Source organism: Silurus aristotelis (assembly GCF_946808225.1).
Source record: "Silurus aristotelis genome assembly, chromosome: 5".
Taxonomy (NCBI): Eukaryota; Metazoa; Chordata; class Actinopteri; order Siluriformes; family Siluridae; genus Silurus; species Silurus aristotelis.
This window is the reverse complement of record NC_139578.1, coordinates 1,790,214-1,815,282: the sequence shown is the minus strand read 5'-3', so window position 1 is coordinate 1,815,282 and position 25,069 is coordinate 1,790,214. Positions and strand designations below refer to the sequence as shown.

The following is a 25,069-nucleotide window of genomic DNA, read 5'->3' as shown; positions in this document are numbered from 1 at the left end:
TGAGGAGTGGTTTTTTTATTTACAGAATTATGCATATTTATAGGAACGGCCGTTAGACGTCCAAGCGTCAGTCCACGCGTTGCTTCTCTTCACGAATTATGATCAATCACAGAGCTTTGAAATCTAGCATGCATATGAATCTCATTTGGACACATACCGTATACACGCGCACGCACACACACACACTCCGTAACATCCTCCTTAGTCACAGTTAACAGTAATTCTAAGATCACAGTCCATGAGGAGTTTTATCGTAATACTGGAACGTGGAAGACGAAATACAACAGAGGTGAAAAAAAAAAAAAAAAAAAAAAACGCTTCCGTGTTCACGCAGGAGTCGACTTCGCTCAGCTTCAAAGGGTTCATGAAGTTCCTTAACCTCCTTACGTGATTGTTTTTGTTGGTGTTTTTTCCTCCTTTGGAAATTTTCTTCTTTCTTTTCTTCTGTGCCCTTCTTTTCTTCAATATGAAGATCAGAAAGAGAAGGCTCGGAGAAAGAAAACAACAAAAAAAAAAAAGATCGAAAATGTCCTCAGGCCGACAGAGAACCCTTTCATTTCTATTTCGGGGCTCGCATATTAATTCGTAGTCTTTAATTCACGTCAAATATTATTCGTTTATCTTATAATTCTTCGCTCTGTTTCGCCTCCGGGGGAAAAAGAAAAAAAAGAAAAAACTCGGAAGGATTTCATTACGAGAACACCCAGAACGCTACCGTTAATAATGCAGAAAAGCTAAAGGCAATCCGGTAGCATGCGAACCAGATGCTTCCCCCCTCTACTGGTTCTTATTCATCGTCGGCCGTGTTACAGTTACCTTTTTTTTTTTTTTTTGAAAGGTTTGCTGTTAAACATGCATGCATGCAAACTGAACCTGAGTAGTAAAAAAAAAAAAACACGGGTTTGAGCTGCGCGAGAGAATCGTCCAGTGGATTAAAAAGAAAGAGGAATTGAATGCGATCCGAGTTCATTTACACAACATGCGCACGCACACACGTTCAGCCTGGGAGTACGTTCCTGTTTTAGGACGCCCAGGCCCAAAGGTTCTCCAACATTCCTCCAGGATTTGATGGAGTTCCATGATTTCTGTAATGCTGCTCTTTACGATCTCGGAGTCTCCCGTGGTGTTATTAGTGATGAAATTCTCCTCAGAACAGGGGTTTGGGATGGGGGTGAGGGAGTAAGGGGGTGAGGGGGGGGTTTCACATTCAGACTTGCTTCAGACTCGGATGGGGAGAGTTTGGCTCATTTGTCTCATGTCCTGCACACTGCCTAAACTCTTCCTCTGGTGGCCAGGCAGGGTCCCGCCAACACGGTACAGATCCCTGAAGAGGAGAAACGAACGAGAAAAGAGATGGAGTGAGACATAAAGGAATAAAAACAACTTGCACTTACAGTTTGGAAAAAATATGGTCAAAGGTGGTTTTTTTTTTTTTTTGTGACAATAAATGTAGAGTCTGTGTTAAGGGCTGGATTCTGGATTCTGATTGGCTAGCTAAAGCAAAAGTTTGTGGACACCTAAACACAAGATCTGTATGTGCTCTTAGAACATCTGCTGTTATAATAGCCTCTGCTCTTCTGGGAAGATGTTCCACTAGATTTTGGAGTGCGAGTCATGCTGGAACAGGTTCGAGTCTCGTAGTCAAGTCGCAGGGAAAACGCGTCCAAACACAACCTGTACAATTGTGTGCTCCTAATATCGTGGTAACAATTTATCGCAGAACCATATGGTTGGAAAGGTCAGGAATCCCAGGTGAGGTGGTATCGATCCGACAATTTTCATTTGTTTAACTGAAACATTAGTTAATTGTTTAATTACCTGTTTAATGGAATTTACGAACTTGTTCTAAGAATCCAAATTGTATCGCAGCGGAACTCACACGATATCTATATATCGCTCCATTGTTGATGGCTTGATTCCTTTCCTATTCTCACACGCCACCGAGTCGAGAAAGTTCCAGCACCCGAATCATATCCGCTCAGGCTATTGATGACGGGAATAAGAGAGGAAGCTGAGAAAATGGCAGAATTATAATATACGCGGGGGTGGGAAAGTATAAAAAAATCCGTTCTATGATGCAATAACCAGGTTTCCAGTACATCATTATATCGCTGCTTAAATTCAACTATTTGGTTTAAGGCCACGGCTACGATGTTTTTCTAATTAAAAAAAACAAAAAAAACCCTGCTTTATCAGAAGTCCATCTTGACTCCTTGCTACGTATCCTGGTCGGAAAAAAAAAAATACCTGCATAACGTCGGTCGCCTAGAGATTAAAAAGCGGCGTCTGCGACGCTGTATCTTCATACGGTCACGCCAATAAAACTAGCCGAGAGGGAGAAGATCAATTCAGCGTAAGTCACTGTCCAATGGCTTTGCCATTTAGGAACCATAAAAAACAGCTAACCCGGAGAAATGACAAGAGCAGTGAAGGCTATTTCAATCAATTTACAACAGTCTCACACACACACACACACACACACATACACACACACACATGCAGGCTGTGGACTCTGGAAATTGGATCACGGCGTGTCAACAGCAGAGATGGGCCGCCGATCTCGCATACAGATGCGATCATAAATGGATCATCGGCATGCGGCTCCATGCGAGAGTGTCGCCCTTTGCGCCCACGCACACACTCACACTCCTACACACTCAGGCGGCGCACACGCTACGCTCGGCTCGGCTCGCTCGCCGCATTAAAAAGCTCATTAGCGGCCCAATTAAAGCTGCTGCTCTCTCTTAGTTTCTCCTCCGTCTCCCTTATTAGGCTCGCTGCATCTGCCGAGGCTGAGGTCCCCTCCAACACCCCCCCCCCCACCACCACCACCACCACCACCGCCGTTACGGAACAGTGTGCGAAAAAGGATCAAGGGGGGAAAAAAAGCGGTGAGAATCCACCTGTTTCCGCGACACTTTTTTTTTTGGAAGAATTAAAAAAATAAAAAACAGGAAATGTTTTTTTATGAAAAAAAATAAATAAATAAAGGGAAATATATTTTAATAAATATATAGAAATTATTTTATAATGCATTGATTTATGATCAGGGTATAAATGAAAAAAAAATTTATTAAAAAAAGAAAAATAATAATAATAATAATATATATATATACACACACACACACACACACACACACACACACACACACACACACACACACATATATATAAATAAATCAAATGAATTGAAAGAAATATCTTTATTTAATAATAGAATAGAATGAATTCAATACTATATTGGATTTTTTTTATTTAGAAAATCTTGTAAAATCCAATAACATTAAATAATATATTATATTAATATTACATTATAAAAATAAGGCTACAAAGATGATTATACGGTTAAAGTAAGTAGGTTATGTATTCTATTCTATTCTGTTTATGATAGGATGCTTCGGGCATGTCTGTCTTAGGTGCTTTTTGATGACATCATCTTGCGTGTCATTGGTTTTCTAATCGTTGGTTGTTTTTTCCTGGAAAATTTGTCCTTTTTTCAGGATCGGAGGGTATGACTCGGGAAAGATGCACTCGAAATGTGGAGGGGGGGGCGGGGTTTATAATGATTGGAGTAGTGAGTCATGGGGTTGACTTGTCACTCACACACACACACACACACACACACACACACACACACTGCTCATTGGATGACTTGCACTGCTAAGGGGTATACGGTGCGTATTGTGGAGAACGATATGTAGAACTCTGTAGAACTCGTTTTCGAATGCGTTCACAGCAGCGGCACACGACGGGTGGATAACAAAGATCTCGTGTTCTTTCCAGGAGCGCTGGGAAAAAGCGTGCGGAATGACAAGCCGCTAATTCTTTTTTAGTTGCTGTGTTGATATATTACAAGAGGTGCTTCCTTACGCTTTTCCCAGCCGACGGATAACCTGCTCGAAAAGAAAAAAAAAAAAAGATCCAGATCCTGAGTTTGAAGTCGGTTAGGCGCGCTTGTTAGTAAACACACCCCTAAGACTTCTGACCTTTTTGAGACAAATGAAACAGAACAGTGTTACATAAAGGCCTGAGTGTAAGTGTGATGACTAATCGGCTTTGAGAGTACGGACGGTGGAATAATTCACACAGACACACACACGCACATGTACTTACCCTGAGTGTGCGGAGGTTAGCGTTTTGAGGCTGGCGGCGTTGCGCAGCAGTTTGTCCAGCGTGCTAACGATGTGGGCGAAGCGCGGTCGCGTGTTTCGCTCCTTCAGCCAGCACTCGAGCATCAGCTGATGGAGAACGGCCGGGCAGTCCATCGGCGGGGGGAGCCTGTAGTCCTGCTCCACCGCATTCATCACCTACGACAGAGGTCGCACTGTGTGAGAAATTCTTACATACAATGAAAAGTGGAATATTCGCAGTTACACCGGTGAAAACTTCTGAAACGATCGGAATCGGCTAGTCAGCACTACGTCAATTCATCTTCAGAATATAAACAGTATATATGTTGTGCATGTGTGTATTAGAGAAGGGGTGTGGCCTATGTGTTTGCCAGTCTGAAGAAACATGGGCGATAAGTTTGACGGTGTTATAGAAGGGGCATGGCCTATAAGCATGTCAGTATTAGAGAAGGGGCTGTGGCCTATGTTTTCGCTACTATTATTTCTTAATACTGGTATTAATACAAAATATACATATTTATAGACAATATATTTCCCTGAGGCTTCCTTCTGCAGGTGAAACCTCATTTGTCATTTGGTATGAAATCTTTTGAAACGGTTAAGGAGCCAAAGTTGCTAACGTTGCTAATAATGAGCCATGGCTAGTCAAGGCCAGTTAGCATTACACAAATGAGACTTTGCTGATGGCTTCCCGGGAGATTCTGCTCCATTGGTTAGCCACGTTAGCGCTTTTTGAGCGATGTGATAAAGAGACAGCGCATGCAGGTTTAATCCTCGCTTGGCAGTGCCTGCAGAGCGACACTCAAAGTCTACGTACACACTCCATCTGTAAGAGTGATAAGGATGGAAAGTGCACTGTGTGTGTGTGTGTGTGTACACGTGTGTGAGTGCTGGCGTTTTTTTCTCGCTCACATCCTGGTTGCTCATGTCCCAGTAGGGTCGCTCTCCAAACGACATCACCTCCCACATAACGATGCCGTAGCTCCACACGTCACTGGCTGTGGTGAACTTGCGGAAGGCGATGGCCTCGGGGGCCGTCCAGCGGATCGGGATTTTTCCGCCCTGTGTGTGGAGAGAGAAACGCGCCCACGCGCCACATGAGCCGTTTGACGGCAGTTTTCAAACCCACCAGATGCCTAATTAGAGAAGAGCCTGAGCGCTTTCTCACAGGCTTCCCTCCTCGCAGCGCGCTTGCTGATTTGGCAGAAATTTGACTATGGCACGAGCAGCAATGAGAGAAAGAGAGAGAGAGAGAGAGAGAGAGAGAGAAAGAGAGAAAGAGACGATAATCGGCACGCATGCTAATCTCGTGAAGCTGTCATGCTAGCGATGATCAACTGCAGCCAGTATGCTGTCACTTGTGAAGGAGGGTCAATATTAGTGATTAAGGTGTGGCATAGGGTTCTCTCAGTACCAGTTAGACCAAATGATAGAGATGTGATCTACATGCCTTGTAGAGCAAATGATGGAGGTGTGGCCTATGTATCTGCTAGACTAAATGATGGGGATGTGGCCTATGTATCTGTTGGACCAAATGATGGAGGTGTGGCCTATGTATCTGTTAGAAAACATGATGGAGGTGTGGCCTATGTATCTGTTAGAAAACATGATGGAGGTGTGGCCTATGTATCTGCTAGACTAAATAATGGAGGTGTGGCCTATGTATCTGCTTGACTAAATGATGGTGTGGCCTATGTATCTGTTAGAAAACATGATGGAGGTGTGGCCTATGTATCTGCTAGACTAAATGATGGAGGTGTGGCCTATGTATCTGTTAGACCAAATGATGAAGTTGTAGCTTATGCACATCTTAGGCCAAATAATTGATGAGTGCTCTTAAAAATTGACTTCAAAATAAGCTCACACAAACCCACCAGAGAGCTGGTGTAGGTCGGGTCAGACGAGTTCTCGTCCAGAAACCGAGACAGACCAAAGTCGGAGACTTTGCACACCAGGTTGCTGTTAACGAGAACGTTGCGTGCTGCCAAGTCTCTGTGCACGTAGTTCATGTCAGAGAGGTACTTCATTCCGGCAGCGATGCCTCGCAGCATGCCCACGAGCTGCGTCACCGTGAACCCACCATCGTTGAGCTGGAACGGGAAAGACAACGTCCGTCACGTATGAGATGATACAAGTACAGTATAACGTGATAAGAAAACCTGAAATAGATTTACAGATATATAAAAAAAGTCGCATATACATTCTAGGTGCAAACTGTATTACATATACACTGGATAGTGTGCAAACAAGCTTTAACACTATTCTAGCGTTTTCTTTCTCATGCTGTAAGACGATACGGTGGAATGTGCGGTTCTCATTCCTGGACCTAGTAGTGTTTACAGATGCATCACGCCACACCGCTCGTGGGCTAATCAGATTAATCTACGCCACGGTTCTGCTCCGCTGCCCTCGAGGCATTGTGTAATCCACTTCCAGATAACCGAGCGACATGGGTTAGCAGGCTCCGGGCTAGGACTCCTTCATTGTGCTAATCCTCGCATGCATAATGTAGCCGTCGTTTATGAAAAGTTTGGATCTGGTTGAAATGGCAGCTGATAGGGAAAACCTCTGTGACATCGATTATCAGAGAGGAACCGTGATTAGATCAGTAACCGTTTGCTGTTCAGTCACAAGTTTGTTATTCTGCCATGTTGCTGATGATTCATGAATTTTGCTTCGGTGGGCAGATGAAGAAGTGTGTGTATATTTGTGTGGGGTGTCCTGAGGTAAGGATGGTACACTCAGTTCTATTAGGAGATGACTTAAGGGACAGCCGGTTCCTTAAGTCCAAGGTTGACTCATGTGCTAGATGGTCATTGAGTAAAGTGTTTTCCTGGAAGCTCGTTTATCCATTGTAGTTTATCACAGGGGGGATGTGGGGTTCCTGCTGTCATGGCAGAACACTGAGGTGGAACCGAGTTGTAAGGTTTCTGGGGAAGAAACCTCTCTAATGTTTGAGGCTAAGCAAGCTCTCCTGTCAACATCCTAAAATTACAGTGCCCCGGCTTCCTGCTTAGAAACTGGATCCTGGTTTGTACGGAAAGAACATTCTAGAAAACAACAGGGTTCTGGAAAGTTCTGTTTCGAACAAAGACTCACCCTGAGGAACGAGTCCAAAGCTCCGTTCTCCATGAACTCAGTAACTATCAGCACCGGACAGCTCCTGGTCAACACCCCCTCCAGGTGGATGACGTTGGGGTGGTCAAACTGGCCCATGATGCTCGCCTCGGCAAGGAAGTCGCGTCTCTGGCGTTCTGTGTACCCAGCTTTCAGAGTCTTGATTGCCACGGCAGATTCCTTCCTGCCAGGCTGCTTCAGCCTCCCACGACACACCTCTCCGAACTCCCCTGGAGGAACGAATTGACAGAGAAGTGGTGAGAGAAAGAAGGAATAATGATTTGAGCTGTGAGAAGATCTTGGAACACACAAGATGTCAACTATGACAGCAGGAGGCCACATCAGGATCTACTCCTGTCAGAGAAAGGGAACTGAGCATGCTTTTATGCAATGCATTATGGGCTGAATGAGCAGATGTGGCCTCAAGAAAAAAAAAAAAAGCGGTGTGCAGCTTCTGGTGCACGCTTGGGTTAGTCGTGTTTTTGGTGGCGCCCACGATGTTTCACCTGACCGCTCTCTCTCTTTTTTACGACTTTGTTTACCTGCTCCGATGACTTCCTCGATCTTCACACAGGAGATGTCGATCTCTCTGGCGAACTCGTGGACCGCCTCGTTGGGGTCTTCGTAAGTAAAAGGGTCGATGTAGACTTTCACACCGGGGGACACTGCGAGAAAAAAATAAATAATACAGGAGGGGATCGATTGAACACTGTGAATCAGCGACTGCCAGACTGCCGATGCTAAAAACCAGCTCCACTCACCGTACTGCTGCAGTTTCTCGGTGTACTCCAGCTCGGAACCGGTGCGCTGTCTCCTGAAAAGCAGAGCAGAGAGCGTTCACAGTGTGATCACGTACAACATTGCCTTCTAATGAGCACGCCGTGTGGAACCGTTCGCCATTGATTTCACGCTGCTGCAACGGGAGTTCTGAATCACCAGAACAATGAGCATGCCGGTTTCGAGATTGCCTCATTTTCCAGCGCAGATGTAATTGCGCCATTACATGGTTGGAGTGAGTCGGACACGGGTTGCGGGCCGTGGGCCTCGAGCCTGCGAGTGCCTCCGTGTAGGAGGCCGGGCTCTCCACGCATGGGTCTTGAAATTCATCTTGTTAGGCTGCTTTTGTTTTGCTAACTTTGCATTAGCGAATAAAAGGGAGGGGGCGGTTTTGACGGAATGCGCCGTCTCCTCATGCCCCCCCCAATCTCCTAGATTGTTGGGTGTCTCCTTAAAATAAAAGCTGCCTCTAATTAGCATCTAATCTCCAATGGAAATGTGAAGAAGAATGACATCCTGCACAAGGCCACAGCAACACACACACACACACACACACACACACACACACACACACACACACACACACACACACACACACATATGCACAGAGAAAGAGAAAAGGGGAGCAGGAATGATGGGGATACAATTTGGAAAGAACACAGACTGCACTCTCTGCAAACTGTCAACTCGGCATTAACTCAGTGTTCTCGAGCTGACGATGGACAGAACTTCTGCAAAATGGACATCTTCCTTTCTTTCTTTCTTTCTTTTTTTTTTTTTTTTTTTGCATATTCTTTAAAAAAAAAAAAAAAAAAAAAAAAATACCAGACACGTCGAAATATATTGCTTATTGCGGGAGAGTCAGAGGCGCAGTCTGCATTTATTTCACTAGTTGCAGCACAGAGTTCCAAAAAAAAAAGCCAGGGTAAGGGGTTTGCCTGGTCTTGCTCACCTGAGACAGAGGACAGCGATGACCACCGTGGCCACGATGACAACGAAGCCAGCCAAAGCCGAGCCAATGATCAGGGGCAGCTGGTCCTGCACCGAGTGCTCCGGATCGTCTGCATGGGAAAATATATTTTTGGGGGGGATGTGAAATCACTATTGCCTGTGTGCCAAAAACAACTGTTTCCATCCGGGATGCACATAAAAGAAAACCATTTATTTATGTATTTTATTAAAATACAATTCGACATCCAGTCCGAGGTGTAAGAACGCACCGTGGAGGCTGGTGCTGTAGTCCACCGGGTGGCTGTAGCTGCCGTAGCCGGCCACGGTGCGCGCTCGAACCTGCACCGTGTACACCGTTCCTATGTTCAGCCCCTCCACTCTTGCTGAGCTGGTCTGAGCGGTAACCGTGTGGGAGAAAGATTCACCCTGTCTCACACACACACACACACACACACACACACACACACACACACACACACACACATAAGCGAAAGTATCTAAACAATAGACAATGGATTATTGATCAGGGCTTTTTGTATTTCCACTGCACCATTTAAAACAGATGGGTTGCCAAGTCCTCGTCAGCCCCAAGCTACCAAAATTTGTGACTGCCAATGCCAAAAAAAAAAATACTAGTAATTAGTAATCATCACAAATACAGAACAATGGACAAGCGCTAGGTTTGGCAACCTTGACATTTCAAATCCAGAAATGGTTTAAAGTAAAAAAAAAAGAAAAAAAAAAAGATGTACTGTGAAACGCCATTAAATGTGGGTGTGGCCTAATACTATAAGAAAAATATACTTGACTTTCCTCGATGCGAAACTCAAATATATCCTTGTGATTGGTGAACGTACATTTGGCCAAGGCCACAGGTCCTTCACCCGCGAGTAATCTCGCACCCACAAGAACGCCGTTAACCTAATTAGAAGGAAAGCGATCACCCGTCGTCGTTCCCTTGGACTTTAAACAAAAAAATTAATGTTTTAAGGTTAAGGGTGAACACGGCATATCTGTCACAGCTCTGATAAAAGCGAACGGAGGTCCAAAATAAAAGGAAAAAAAAAAACATTAAAAAACATTATCCAGCACTTTGGGTGTTAACTGTTTGGCTGTAAGCACACACCATCTGTTCGCCCCATTTTAAATTTTTTTAATTAACTTTATTTATACCCAAGGGGGCAATTGGGTTTTCACACATCCCACGAAACTGGGCCCGGAGCACAAGCCTCAGCCATTGTATGGACACTTGGAGATGTTCGGCGGCGCCTTAATAATAATAAAAATAGTGATAATAATAAGAGGGAGAAGATGACATTTTAATGGTCTCGCAGGATGACGGGGGAAAAAACAAACAAACAAACAAAATCCTGGTGCAGCTGCGCTTTGTGAAAGTTTTTACTGAATACTCGGGCACACACAACAAGTTTATCTTTTATTCTGCGGCTCCTTAATGGGGCTCACTGAATTAGCATTAGTAATTAAAGTGGTATAGATTAGGATTATAATATGATGATGCATTTTGAAGTCTCAGAGGATTGAAAATTGAACCTAAAAGCAAAAAAAAAAAATCGACAACAAGAACTCAAGAGGAGTTCACATTCACCCTGAAGGTGTTCAACTGGGTGGAGATCTTCCATTCCAATCAATGGTAAAGCATATCTTCATCAACCTTAGGTAGTTACAGTTACAACTGCTAATAAAAAATGTAAACAAAACAATATGCATTATTGAATTTTCTAAAAGGATTCGTGACCAAGTCTCCGGTGTGTCTTTCTTACCGGCTCCTGGTACTTTATCTCGTAATCTAAGATGACGCCGTTGGGTCTCTCCGGAGGCAGCCAGGAGAGGCTGAGGGTGCTCGCTGTGGAGCGCATGAGGTGCACCGTGGGTACAGCAGAAGGTGCTACAGAAAATAAGAGAGAAAGAGAGGGAGAGGTATAAGAAAACACAATAATCAGCATTCCAGGACCCAAAGTGGCTGCAATTAAAATTATGCAAAGTTTATCGCTGTGTGTTTTTGCCAAACGCTCTTATGGGAATAGTGTTAAGAGGTGCGATGAGATGATGTCATCAGAAAATGCACCGGACCACGGCGACACGCGGAGAGTCGCTATGTACTGTAAGCAGTGCGGTCCTCACCCGCCTGATTGGTGGTGATGTTGACGGTGGCGTAGCGCGGCGAGACGGGGCTCTTGGGTGACACGCCGTTCACGGCCTGGATCTCGAAGCTGTAGTGCGTGTGAGCCTGCAGGTTCCTGACGGCTGCGTGCCTCTCGGCGAGGCCCAGGCGGCGCGGCGCGACCTCCACGTTGTCGTCGCAGCGCACGCAGGCGCCGTGCTCGCACTTCTTGCACACCACGTTGTACACGAGATCGGATCGGCCGCCCGAGTCGCGTGGCTCCGCCCACTCCAGCGACACCGACGTCTCGTTTATGCTGGAGATCACGCTGAGAGGGGCTGAGGGGACGGCTGAGGACAGTTCGCAAAAAAGAGCAGATCGTTAACGTCGGCGGGTTCAGGTGAAAATGGAACCGGACGTTGTGCTGCTTTAACGATGCTCAGAGCCGAAGCGGTGCAGCATCGCCTCGGGCAGGAAGCCTGAACCCTGTGTCATTTATTTATTTAAACTGAGATGCATGCTAACTGTCGCCCTATCGCTCTCTGTATGTGTGTGTGCATATATTAGTGGTGCGATGGCGCAGTTGATCTGCGATCTGTACGGTTCACGACTCACGGTTCGGCACGCGCATGAACCGTGGAATAATTGCTCATTTTATGAACTTGCGGAATTATCTTACATTTTTAACGATCGCAGAATGAAAGGCGTTTTTTTTTTTTTTTTTGCTGTAACTTTTTTGTAATGAATGGAAATGATATCAGTCTCCTCCCCCTTTTTTTGCGAATCCGAAAAATTTTCCGCTCTGTGACTCAAAAACCGTAGCGTGATCTGAACTGTAGGTTTTGTGATCCGTTGCACCAATATAAATATATATATATATATATATATATATATATATATATATATATATATATATACAGTGAGGAAAATAAGTATTTGAACACCCTGCTATTTTGCAAGTTCTCCCACTTAGATATCATGATCGGGTCTGAAATTGTCATCGTAGGTGCATGTCCACTGTGAGAGACATAATATAAAAAAAAAAATCCAGAAATCACAATATATGATTTTTAAACTATTTATTTGTATGATACAGCTGCAAATAAGTATTTGAACACCTGTCTATCAGCTAGAATTCTGACCCTCAAAGACCTGTTAGTCTGCATTTAAAATGTCCACCTCCACTACATTTATTATCCTAAATTAGATGCACCTGTTTGAGGTCGTTAGCTGCATAAAGACACCTGTCCACCCCATACAATCAGTAAGAATCCAACTACTAACATGGCCAAGACCAAAGAGCTGTCCAAAGACACTAGAGACAAAATTGTACACCTCCACAAGGCTGGAAAGGGCTACGGGGAAATTGCCAAGCGGCTTGGTGAAAAAAGGTCCACTGTTGGAGCAATCATTAGAAAATGGAAGAAGCTAAACATGACTGTCAATCGCCCTCGGTCTGGGGCTACATGCAAGATCTCACCTCGTGGGGTCTCAATGATCCTAAGGAAGGTGAGAAATCAGCCCAGAACTATACGGGAGGAGCTGGTCAATGACCTGAAAAGAGCTGGGACCACCGTTTCCAAGGTTACTGTTGGTAATACACTAAGACGTCATGGTTTGAAATCATGCATGGCACGGAAGGTTCCCCTGCTTAAACCAGCACATGTCCAGGCACGTCTTAAGTTTGCCAATGACCATTTGGATGATCCAGAGGAGTCATGGAAGAAAGTCATGTGGTCAGATGAGACCATAATAGAACTTTTGGGTCATAATTCCACTAAACGTGTTTGGAGGAAGAAGAATGATGAGTACCATCCCAAGAACACCATCCCTACTGTGAAGCATGGGGGTGGTAGCATCATGCTTTGGGGGTGTTTTTCTGCACATGGGACAGGGCGACTGCACTGTATTAAGGAGAGGATGACCGGGGCCATGTATTGCGAGATTTTGGGGAACAACCTCCTTCCCTCAGTTAGAGCATTGAGGATGGGTCGAGGCTGGGTCTTCCAACATGACAATGACCCGAAGCACACAGCCAGGATAACCAAGGAGTGGCTCTGTAAGAAGCATATCAAGGTTCTGGCGTGGCCTAGCCAGTCTCCAGACCTAAACCCAATAGAGAATCTTTGGAGGGAGCTCAAACTCCGTGTTTCTCAGTGACAGGCCAGAAACCTGACTGATCTAGAGAAGATCTGTGTGGAGGAGTGGGCCAAAATCCCTCCTGCAGTGTGTGCAAACCTGGTGAAAAACTACAGGAAATGTTTGACCTCTGTAATAGCAAACAAAGGCTACTGTACCAAATATTAACATTGACTTTCTCAGGTGTTCAAATACTTATTTGCAGCTGTATCATACAAATAAATTGTTAAAATATCATACATTGTGATTTCTGGATTTTTTTTTTAGATTATGTCTCTCACAGTGGACATGCACCTACGATGACAATTTCAGACCCCTCCATGATTTCTAAGTGGGAGAACTTGCAAAATAGCAGGGTGTTCAAATACTTATTTTCCTCACTGTATATATATATATATATATATATATATATATATATATATATATATATATATATATATATATATATCCATGTCCTCAAGTGTTTCAGTCCTCTTACACCACACCAGCTTCCCAACCATTTACAGTTACATCCGGTGTTAAATTACGTCCGTTTTTTTCTCTCTGGTACTGGAGTCTTCCACAAATCCGAAATCACAGTCATGTAAACCGTCACTATTTTAGACAAACTCGAAATGTTTCCGATCCATATTATCATAATAGCGTCAGTCTATTTTTTCTCCGATGGGTGAAAGATCATGTGAAAAGCGGTGTATTGATTTCCTTAATTAAAGTTTTCGCCTTAAGCCAACTCTAGTAATTACCCTTTCAGCAGCTCTAAGAAGTGCTTCAACTCCTGCTTCCTTTTTCCTCCTCTGAGCTGAGACAAGCTGAAATATTGCCCGGCTACTATACGCTGCTGGGAGTGTGAATTAAACAAAACGGCTTGGCAACTCTACGATATATATATATATATGCACATGATTTACTTCCCCAACACCTCATAGCCTGCAAAAAGAAAAAAAAAAATGTGTTTATATATAAAATCCTAGATGATGCTTTTAATTGCGGGACAAACATTCGGGAAAATTGAGTTTCGTAATCGCAGCTCTTTTTTTTAATGCGTCCACTCGAACAGCCAAATAAATAAACGTTGATTTCATTCATTCATTTTCTCCCGCTTATTCGCAATTCGGGTCGCAGGGGCAGCAGTCCAAACAGGCCCCCGCCTTCGACCGCTGCCCAATCCCCACAGCACCGTCCCCCACGGTCCCTCCCGCAGGTGGTGAGCCCACGGGAAGTAAACGTTGATTTATTCCAATAATCTTGGTTTATGAATGTCACTGGGTTATTTTCCGATGTGAACGGAGATGGATCCACAATTATTGGCACCCTTTCATAAATGATGGGGATATATAAAGTGTATAAAGGTTTTTTCGAAGCTTAGATTTTAAAGTATTCGCACCCCCATACACATACATGCTCCTGGTGTTATGTTTCATGATCCTGACTGTAGGTTGGGTCTGCATTTTTATGACACAGTAAAGGTTTTTTTCCCTGTGCGCCGATTATCCTCGAAAACCCTTTCTTTTCTGTAAGGTGCTGGACACGAAATCCGAACTCGTCCAGAGGTCCCCTGCATTCAATCCTCTTAGTTTGTTGTTTCGCATAACGCCAGACTGTTGCAGTATTGAGCAGCATGATGCTGCACGGTGTAATCGCGTATAATGCGGCATTACATTAGGTTACAGTAGAGCGGGAGTGTGCAAACCTTCCGGCGTTATTGAAACAGCTTGCGAGCTACCTTACAAGTATAATTCGATTTGGCCCACCACTATGAATGTAAAAAAAAAATCTGTTTCTATTTTCAACAACTGCAGTTCAATAAAAAAAAATAAAAAATAAAAAAAAATCAAACCCTGGTCCTCTTTTTATCCTCACCTCTCTCTCATACTTCAGGCAGTAAAGATGCTCGTAGTGTAAAAAAAAAAAAAAAAAAAAAAAAGTCTTTTTTTTAAAACATACGCTGCCGAACGCTTATTATTAAGCGAGTCTTCTAGATTAATAGGCAGCAGATGGTTATTGCGGCGTGATTATATCTGTTGTAGCTAATTATTTCATTATGAAGTATTACAGGTAACCTGTGGCCCTCTACTTCGTTGCTTTTATCTCCATCTGCTCCCCGGTTTGAGGAAGTCTGAGCCCTTTGCAGCCGTACTGCGAGTAATTAACGTATCATCGTTTTCGAAAAGAAAAAAAAAAAAAAAGAAGGGCGAAAAAGAGATTTCTGCTGCTATTCCGGGCGACACGATCACGAGTGCATTACACGTTATACTTATTATACAGTCTAATACACCTACTACGCTCTGTTACACTTAATACAACCGAGTTACGATTGCAACAAGATCATAACCTAGCAACCAATAACAGCATCTGTTATAATCTAGTACAAGTGTTACTACTACTATCTGACAACACCTAATACACTCTTACAACGATTTACACCTGCCACAACAGCCGCTACCCATAGTGTACTTACTGTATAGCAGTGACCTACTGCAACACCTTACTACAACCTTAAAACACACAGTAAAACATTTACAACAACATAAAACCGTCTATCATCATTTACACCTGTGACAATCTTTTACTTATACTTCCGCCATATCACAATTATTTACACCTAAAACAACATCTACTACAATCTGACCACTCCAACTTCAACTATAACATTCATTTCCCCCTGGTCACATTGTGAACTGCTATTACACCCTAAAACACCTATAACAACATCCGAACGGCAGTCTTTAAACAACGATTAAAGACCTATCTATCCCACTTCAGGTATTACCCCTCTCGTTACCAATCTACAACTACCCCTTTAGGTAGTTCACATTCCAGGGTGAGTTTTTGCCCCCTTGCTGTGCTACAACGATCTCAGCCTCCTGACTCACATGCGAGCAGAACCTCTGGCGTGTGAATGCTCGCGCCGCTTGCCTCCGCCAGATCAAATCGAATCACTCAAAGGGTCAGATAAAAGCGGGTGTTTATCCCGAGCCGCTTCGATCGAATCACCTTAACCGCTCGCGCATATTCATTCCGAAAACTTTGCCCCCTCGAAGGAGCCTTCGTCTGACAGGACGGATTTGAGAAACGATGGATCTCGCTCGGAGAGCTCCAATGCAAAGTAATTAAAAGCAGAAGCTGCGGTTAGACAGAAAACCAAACGAGCCTTTGGGGAAAAAAAAATTTGAATCCGAATTTCTTCCTGACTGATATTAAGTGCGTGCTCTACGACGAAATCCATTCATAACATGCAATCTTTTCGGAAACGGCGCTGCAAATAATCGAGCTGGGGTGTTCCGCAGACGCTCGTGTGAGTGCGTGCGATATTTGCTGATTCAATCCGTGCTCGTGTGCGCAATTAGCCTGCAGGCTAAGTGGTTCCGGAATTCGCTTTGATAATGGAGAGGAAGGTGGCCTTCATTGCTTTTTTTATTCGGTGTCATCAGGCAAATTAGACATGTTCAACAAGGCAGGGAAACACAGGAGACTCACTGGTGCAGGGCGAGTCAGGAGAGTCGCCGTCGGCGCGATAGTAGCCGCTCTGACACGGGCACACGCTGGACGCCGAGGACGTGGCCCGGCTGAAAGGTGGACACGAGGTGCAGAAACCTTCGCCCTGCTTGGACTTGAAGGAGCCGGGTGTGCATGCTGAGAGGGAAAGGAAGGAAGAAGTAGGGGGAAAGGAGGTCAGCAAAGCAACATGTTTTGTCTGTCTGCCTGCAGGTAAAACACAAAGTTGGAATTTGAGATGTGGCATGTCGGACATGTTGGATTTACTTTGAGAAAATACTAAACATGCTGGATGTATCTTAGGCATCTTAAATACTTTGGACATATCGGAAATTCTTTCGACAAATGCCAGCATGTTGAATATACTGAACATACTTTGTATTATAACAAACAAACAATCCTCAGACTGAGGGACATACTGAAAGTATGCTGGCAATTTGGACATTTTGTACATACTAGACTTTTGAGCATATTTACCATACTAGACATATTAGGCATTTTTGGGACATATTGGAAATATCTTGGACATACTCAAAATACGATCTGATCTAGAATACTATCCTAAGTGGTGATCTTGTTTGATCTGGACAATAATAGCACTGCTACCTCATCACTCTGCAACAGGGTTACTGGTGACCGTTAGCTAAACCACAGAGACTGTAAAGGGATGCTATGAGAAATGCGGCAGGATAATTCTTAGGGCACAGACGTGGCATTTAAAGGAGGACAGCAATGCTTGGCTGTGAGATTTTACAGGATGAACCGCTGAACCTTGCGTTAGGCGACATGGGCACACCACGCCCTCCTCCATCTCGTTCTGAATGGAATCGATGTAAAAATGGCTTGAAGAGAGTCACATTGGAATGCCAGCTGCCTGCGTTATTGCTCTACACAGCGCGACGACTGAATTACTCTTCGGCTGCCGGGCCTGCTTCAGTATTCCACCCATGATATATATTAGTTCCTGACTGAAGGAGAGAGTGTGAGGATAATAAGAAAGTGGAAAATCCGAGCGAGTGGCCCCTTAACAGGCGCGGTGCTCTGCATTCAGATAGGTACGGGGTGAAGTAGGAAGGATGAGTGGAGAGAGAGAAGGGGTCGAGGAAGATAATGGACAGACAAGGAGAGACATATGGGGAGAAAGACAAAGATGGATAGAGAGGCATATGGAGGGGAAAGATACAGAAAGAGATACAGTATGAAGGAAAAAGAAAGAGATCGACAGAAAGAGTCTTTGTGAAAAAGAGAGAGGGAGAGAAACAGCAAATAGGAAAGGTACAGGGAGAGATTTGCCAGGGATAGAGTGTGAAAGGAAAAGAGAGACAGAGGAGAACAATAAGGGGAAGAGATTTTAAAAGATAGATGCGTTCGAGAGCGAGCTTTAGCGAAACAGAATGCGAAAAATTGCAAAACAGAGAGAGAGAGGGTGGGTAGGAGAATCACAAATAAAATTGAAAGAGATAGAGAAAATGAACAGGTTAGATACAAAAAGAGAAAAGAATATATGTGAGAGTATGATGGAAACAACAGGATGCACAGCCTGATACAAGAAAATGAATACCCCACCTCTATCCTGGCTGCACAAATAACCCGCCCCCAGCTCTTGGCCAAGGGGTGGTCTGGTGTACAACGACCCCTTGGGGAATCATCTATCAGTCCTTTAAGGCTTGCCCTTAACCTTGAGCGACCATATGGAAGCGACTGAAGCTCATCTGAACTCTGAAACCTGTGGATTTCCACTGCATCTGCAGGTTGCTTCTTATTACTCCGGTATGTCTCGACTTTCAACCCCCACCCCCCTATACCACTGCTTCGTTCAGCCCTGTCTTTGCCTGGCTTTTATTTGTTTGTCCCTTTAAGATCCCCCACTATCTGTCTCTGGCTCACTCGGCCTCTCTCGCTGGCTCCCGGTTAGCGCAACCCCCCCTTTTCTTTTTCGGCAGCACCATCCGTCTCCGCTCTATCGCTCTGTTAGGACCTTGTCAGATCTGTCAGGAGCGGCTCTCGCTGGAAGCTTTGTTCTCTGACGCTGCTGCAGTCCTCCGCCCGTTACTGATCGGCTTTTCTCTCGCTCTGTTCAGCGAGCTCCAGCTCGGAGGAGACACGGGAGTGTGCACACACCAGCTGTAGCCAATCCTTCACATTCTTCCAGACATAAAGAGCTTCTACAAATCCGCCTGTCCCTCTAATTCGTAGCAAAACTCGAATTCTAATTCACGATAAAGCCGCGCTCTTGAGTTCCGCAAGCCTTGTGACTAACAACTTCGCCGTCCAATTAGTTCTTCCGTGTTTAATCCTTTTAAGCCATTGAGGAACCTGATAATTCAGTGTATCTGTGCTGAGGAGGGAGCCAAAGGCCCCTTTCTGACCTCGAAATCATCGCTCACGGTGCTAAAAAAGAAATAAGCCCCTTTAAATAAAACCTTACGACCTTGGCATCTATGCATTTCAAATTGCGCCAGAAAATTCTCAAAACAGACCTCTTGGAAATAGCCACTTAAGGCCTGATAAACCCCACTTACCCTGACACTGGGTGTCTTTCTTGGCTGGCTCAAAGCCCGGCATGCAGGTGCAGGATCCCACGGGAACCATCCACTCGCCATCCCCATTGCAGTAGAGCTTAAGAGGGACCGAGACCTCGGCAGCATTCGATACGCATGCGCCAGTGGCAATGACCAGCGAGGTGGCCTCTGCACCGGTCGCCGTTTCGGGGAAAACTGCGAAGCTGGCGATGGTAGTAGAGCACTTCTTGAAAAAAACCCGGGCAGAGATCAGGGACATGCAAGCGCCCAAGTCCTGGAAGGCGAGGTAGAATCCAGCTTTGGAAAGGGGGCCAAAGCTGCGTAATTTAGTGTTGACAATCCCTGACTCTAGCAGAGAGAAACTCTCATCAGGGGCAATAGTGTCCACCTGGAAGCAAAGGGGTCAGATGTAAAAAAAGACTTGCTGATGAAGGAACTGTAAGCCACAAGCCTTTTTACCTGTTTGACATTCTCCCTTATACCCTGTTTTTTTTCTCAAATGTAAACTTGGTCAAAACTGTATTTTTGAGATCATCTAAGGTATTTATTTTTTACAATTTGACAATCCGGCCCCCTTAACCCCCCCTCTCAAAGTCTTCACCCCACATTTCTCTGGACACCCCGTTCTCAACTGACCTTCACGTAGGGATTCTCCCGCCATGGCGGGCTGTTCGCCGTGGCTGTGTCTCCGTCGGACTCGTAATAAAACAGGTTGAAAGTCTCCTTGCAGGAGCCGGGGATGTTGGGAATGCTAGCACAATCGCGCACAGAGAATTTGAGTTCGACGTAGACACGCAGCACCCCTCTGCGTGGGATGTAATCTGTCCGGAGCCAGTTGTTCTGGTTGGGCTCCAGGACGTTACACACCTGGTACGTCCTGATGGGGTTCATGGAGTCATCGTAGCCGCTGACCTCTTCCCACTGAGTGAACAGAGCGAGTGTTAGTAGCAAACTGAAAGGTGCAGAGGGAGTAAAATCGTATGAAGGCTGCCTGAGGGAATATTATTAAGTTATTTAGTTGGGCAAGTGAGGACTGAGGTAAATATGTGCGGTCTGGCTCTTATCATCTTTAAAAAAAGATCTACAGGTTGATTCGGGGCATTCTTTTGAGCTTCGTATCAGACATAATGCTCTCCATTAAAAAAAAAAAAAAAAAAAACATCTGAGTGAATTCTTTGTAAATGTAATCCATTTTCCAAGGTGACATTTGGGTCGGAGAACTTCGCGCTACACAATTAAGAAGCGGCGCGGCGAGGGGGAAAGCATGTGTTTATCTCGGGGCGCACGGGAGCGCATTACTTATAATGATGTATGGGTTTCGACATGCCAGACAACGAGCGCCAGCCAGCAGAAAGGACCGGACCGCTTAAGATTGTTGCCATGGCAACCCATCGTTTCCATTGACTGACTCTGCATGCAGAGTCCAAAGACAAATCGTACTACGGGAGCTGGGTGGGAAGGAGTGGAGGGGGGGAGTTTGGCTAGTAGGAAGAGGTCTGTCAAGCTTAAGGTCAGGATATGTGGCGCTGAATTCCCTTAACGGTCGTACAGCGGTGTGTTTCGAATGTAGGAGGGAAAAAGGATTGAGATTGTTTCATAAACGGAAGTTGCCTTAGGGAGAAACCTTTTCATCCATGGATCCTGGTTTTCTTTTGTCCTTTGTCTACAAGTATGAGGGTGCAAATAGGCTGCTATAGACAGACAGTATACTCACCCCGCTTTCTGGATAGGTGGTCCATGCTAGCTCGGTTGTGGCCCACTTGCTGTCCATAAGTGTCTCTGTAAGCCGAAGATAATCAGTAAGCGAATTTATCCGAGCATAATGAAACGTTGCATGCATCCAGGCCCTCGTGTCCCCTTCCAAACCTGAGCTCATCACGGATTAGCATTCTCTCAGTCTTTCTCTCTGTGCACTATCTGCTGCATGCCTAATCACTATTTTTGTGTCGGCGTATAGATAACGCTGCCTTCGTTTATCTGTCCTCGGCAGCAAAAGCCTGTGGCTCTGATGAAATAAGGCCCTGTTGCGTTGCCCGTACAGAGGCACGCGGCAACCCCCGGGGCATTTACTGTCCTCTAAATATACTCCAATCAGTGAAGCAAAACTAGCCGGGGCGCGCGTGGCTAGCGCACATGCTAATGTTTTATTCACTTTGTTGAGGCGCTGCTCAATGAGGCTGAGCGCTCGCTTCAAATTAGCGCCGCTCTCACATCTGCGAGCTCCTGCATGAAATATTCAGAGCAGAACGTCAACTTAGCCGATTTGGGCTCCAGAAAATGCAGTTCAGCCTGTGTCAAAACACACACACATATACACTTGTGCATGGACGTGCAAACACACACGCGCATTCTTGCACTGTTTATGCATATTGCAGCGGCCCGTTTCATTGGTGTGTAAATTACAGAGGGGAACAGGGTGAATTTAAGAGCATCTCACTGTGTGAAATATTCATTATAATTAAAGGGGAAGTCGTTTTGAAGCTTTGATCAATTCCTTATGACCACGCCGGCGCTTTTCTGGAGCCGCCTTTGAAATCGAGCCTTTGCTTGCACTTGACTGAAGAATCTAGTTGTCAATGGCCGTTTTCTTTTTTTCATTTTCCCCGACGATGCTTCTTGCGGACGCTCCTGAGAATGGCGCTTCGTGAACTTGTGGCTGACATGTGAGGTTTTACATAACTTGTGTATCAGCTTTCGTATAGGTTTTGACAATTCGGAAAGATTCTTATTATATTATTGTAGCAATGCACGTAGAAAAACCAAGACATTGTATTAACATAGTAATAGCGTAATTATTCATTATCTATAGCTGGATGTCATACATTAGCTAGGGACCCCATACTAAATTATGATTATTGAAATTATGTGAATACAGGTAGTCCTTGAGTTACGATGTTTGGCCTACAAATTTTTCTATCTTACTATAGCTATCAATACAAAATAGAAAAATTATTTTTTACATTTTTGCGCAGCATTTTAATTTTCGAATGATTCGTTGAGACACTGCCAGGGTCTACCCATCTCCTGTGATACCATACTTTTGCCGTATTTCAGCTCTTGTCTCTCTCCATTTTATCGGCGTCACCGGACATTGAAACAGAGCGCGTCCGGCTCCGCCCTCAACTCCCGAAACCTGTGCTTTGCACTTGCCAAATACGAATACACTATAAAGTTTATACATTATGATATTGTAATTTTCTTTATTATTAAGAAATAACAGTATACTACCCTATACCGATCTCCATTCTTTAAGACCCCCGGATAGGTTAGGTCATGTTTCGACTTGCGTTATTTTCATGTAACGATGGTCTCGTTGTAATGCTTCTCCATCGTAAATCGGGGATGACCTGTATTCCACGACTTGCGGTATTTCCCCCTGAAGCTTATTAGATCAGTCCAATTCTAATATTAATCCCATAAATTACGCTTATAGTTTATAATCCAAAAATCTCATGCAAATTGCTAAATCACAGTGATTGATGGGAAAACTGAATTTTCCCTTGTGCTGATTAGTTGGCTGTTGACAATTTATGATCCGTGATTATATTCAACATAAAACGTTCAACAATTAAAACAAAAACGATAAGCAGCACCTCGTGGTTTACTTTTCACAAAAAAACACTTTCTCGTGGTGAAAAAACAACCGTTACAAAGCCCTGACACTGGAGACTCCTTCCAAACAAAAAAAAGTGACAAATATCCCTGGTAGATAGAAATAAATGTAAAATGTACTTACCTTTCGACAATTTGATCACATCAAAGCTTTTTTTCATTTTAAAGGTAATACATGCTGTTCTAATGCACATTCCAGGCAAATACCACTGGCGGCCCGAAGGCAGATGGGCCGAGTCGACTCGGGGGACAGAGAGACGCTGTTTTCACACTCTTCTGTCACAGGCGGAAAACGGTGCCCACTTGACCTCCGTGGGATGTATAACTAATGCGCTCTGTTAGAAAGCTGGCGTGACAGCCTGGCCTTGGTTTCTCACACACTCTCACACTTACACAAACACACACACACACACACACACACACACACACACACACACATTCGGCATCGATTGCCGATGACACCAAAATTGATGAGGAATCGAATCCAGCACCAGTTTAGGATGAGGTGAGCGATTCTTGTGTCGGATCAAAGATCACTCCAGCCGAACGTGGAGGAGAATTCTCAAGGTGTGTGTATAAGCGGGACCTCAAAGAAGATTACGGACACTGAGAAGAGTCCCGGTGAAGCCTTTGAGTCTCGTATGAAAGCCGTGTTTGAACCACCAACCAGCGCCCTTTTCTCTAAGGAGGCAGGGACGTCTCGTACGTCGTTTCGGACGCACCGCTCCGTCCATCGGTATCTATCACTTCTACGGACGAGACGTGCCGAGGCGACGTCCGGTCAGGCTCTCGGGCGTGACCTGAAGAGGTGAGCCGTCATGCTCCTGCACCTTTGGCGAAGCAGTCACCGGGTTTGACCCAGCAGTCATGCAGGCGTTCAACATGTACACAAGATCATCACACACACATGCATGCATACGCATATGGGTTGTTGTGTGTGTGTGTGTGGTGTGTGTGTGTGTGTGCTTAATGATGCATTTGGGTTCGGGTTTGGAACAAAGCCATGGTATTGAACACCCCAAACATGTAATCACTGCATTGCACATAGATCCTATTGTGCCACATTGAGAGGAAACACACACACACTGGCTGAAGACACCAATAGGACACCAATTTTTTTATCTTTATTATATTATTAGCAATGGAGTTTTTTTTGGAATTAAAGCCAAACTTCGGAGTCAGGTTTGGTGTAATGGGGAGGGTCTGGTGCACCTTCATATCGGCATTCCGGTACTGAAAAACCCTCACAGACTTCTCTCATTCATTCACAGAGGAATTATTACTGAAAATAAAAAGGATATTGTTTCATTAGGGTTTTATTTATCTCTGAACAAAGGTTCTTACCTTCAACAGCAGATATTACGGGCAGCAAAACGCTGCACAAAACCACCAAATAATCCATGCTCATGAAGCCAGGAGCATCACGAGAGCCGGGAAAAAACTCCACAACGACAATTTGAGTGAGGGAAGAAAAAAAAACACCTTTAAATGAATAACACGTCCATATCCAGAGCCCAGTAATCCGCAAAGCATCTCTTTTCTTCCTCCCTCGATCTCTCTATCCGTCTCTCCCTCTCCCTCTCCCTCTCTCTCTCAATGTGTGTCCACGCGCGCGCAGCTGTTACAGTGTAGCGCTACGTGTTCGGCATCCTCGCGCGCAGAGAAGCTGTTGCTCCTCTGCGGACGGTCCAGGGGGCGGGGCTAACAAGCGCGAGCCAGCAACGAGCCAATGAGCACAAAGCGCGGGAGGATTTTCCCGCCCACCGTCTCAAATAAATAAATACATACAAATAATTAGGGGGGGGGGGGGGTGAACCTAGCTCCGCCCACACCACTTAACCTTTAAACACCTTTCACCTGGAATTCAAAATGGCGTACAATATACAAAGTATATTGTATACAAAGTATACATATATCATATGTATTTGATATATATGTGGTTCTTTCCCAAAACTGTTATCAAAAAACTAAAGTCGCACAATTGTACAATTGTGTCTTTGTATGTGGCAGCGTGAGATTTTTCCTTCGTTAGAACTAGGAGACCCGAACCCGTTCCAGCATGACGATGCAGATGTGCACCATAAAGATATGCTTTGCACGTGTTGGAGTTAAAGATCTCCTGAGCTCTGACCTTTACCCTATTGGGATGAATTGGAACACCGACTGCACTCCAGACCTCCTCACCTCACCCACATCAGAACCTG

At 44.7% G+C, this 25,069-nt stretch overlaps 1 protein-coding gene across 1 annotated transcript; it reads right to left on the bottom strand.

Moving 5' to 3' along the window:
- ephb3a (eph receptor B3a) lies at nucleotides 1–24,546 on the bottom strand. Its single transcript, XM_083543088.1, has 16 exons — nucleotides 24,210–24,546; nucleotides 20,968–21,032; nucleotides 19,890–20,174; nucleotides 19,254–19,641; nucleotides 16,714–16,869; nucleotides 11,118–11,447; nucleotides 10,757–10,881; nucleotides 9,245–9,401; nucleotides 8,977–9,085; nucleotides 8,009–8,061; nucleotides 7,790–7,912; nucleotides 7,230–7,477; nucleotides 6,005–6,220; nucleotides 5,043–5,192; nucleotides 4,114–4,307; nucleotides 1–1,324 (listed from the first exon to the last, which is right to left on the bottom strand). The coding sequence occupies exons 1-16, from the start codon at nucleotides 24,271–24,273 to the stop codon at nucleotides 1,219–1,221; spliced, it is 2,769 nt and encodes a 922-aa protein (XP_083399214.1). The 5' UTR covers nucleotides 24,274–24,546; the 3' UTR covers nucleotides 1–1,218.
- Nucleotides 24,547–25,069: the final 523 nt, after the last annotated feature.

What these genes read in the sequence shown, in the direction of transcription:
- ephb3a (XM_083543088.1), bottom strand. Translation starts at nt 24,273, where the DNA reads ATGAGCATGGATTATTTGGTGGTTTTGTGCAGCGTTTTGCTGCCCGTA. An exon ending in GGGACATGAGCAACCAGGAT is followed by an intron (nt 4,308 to 5,042) that starts GTGAGCGAGAAA and finishes CCTCTGTCGTAG; the next exon opens with GTGATGAATGCGGTGGAGCA. An exon ending in CTAACCTCCGCACACTCAGG is followed by an intron (nt 1,325 to 4,113) that starts GTAAGTACATGT and finishes TCTCCTCTTCAG; the next exon opens with GGATCTGTACCGTGTTGGCG.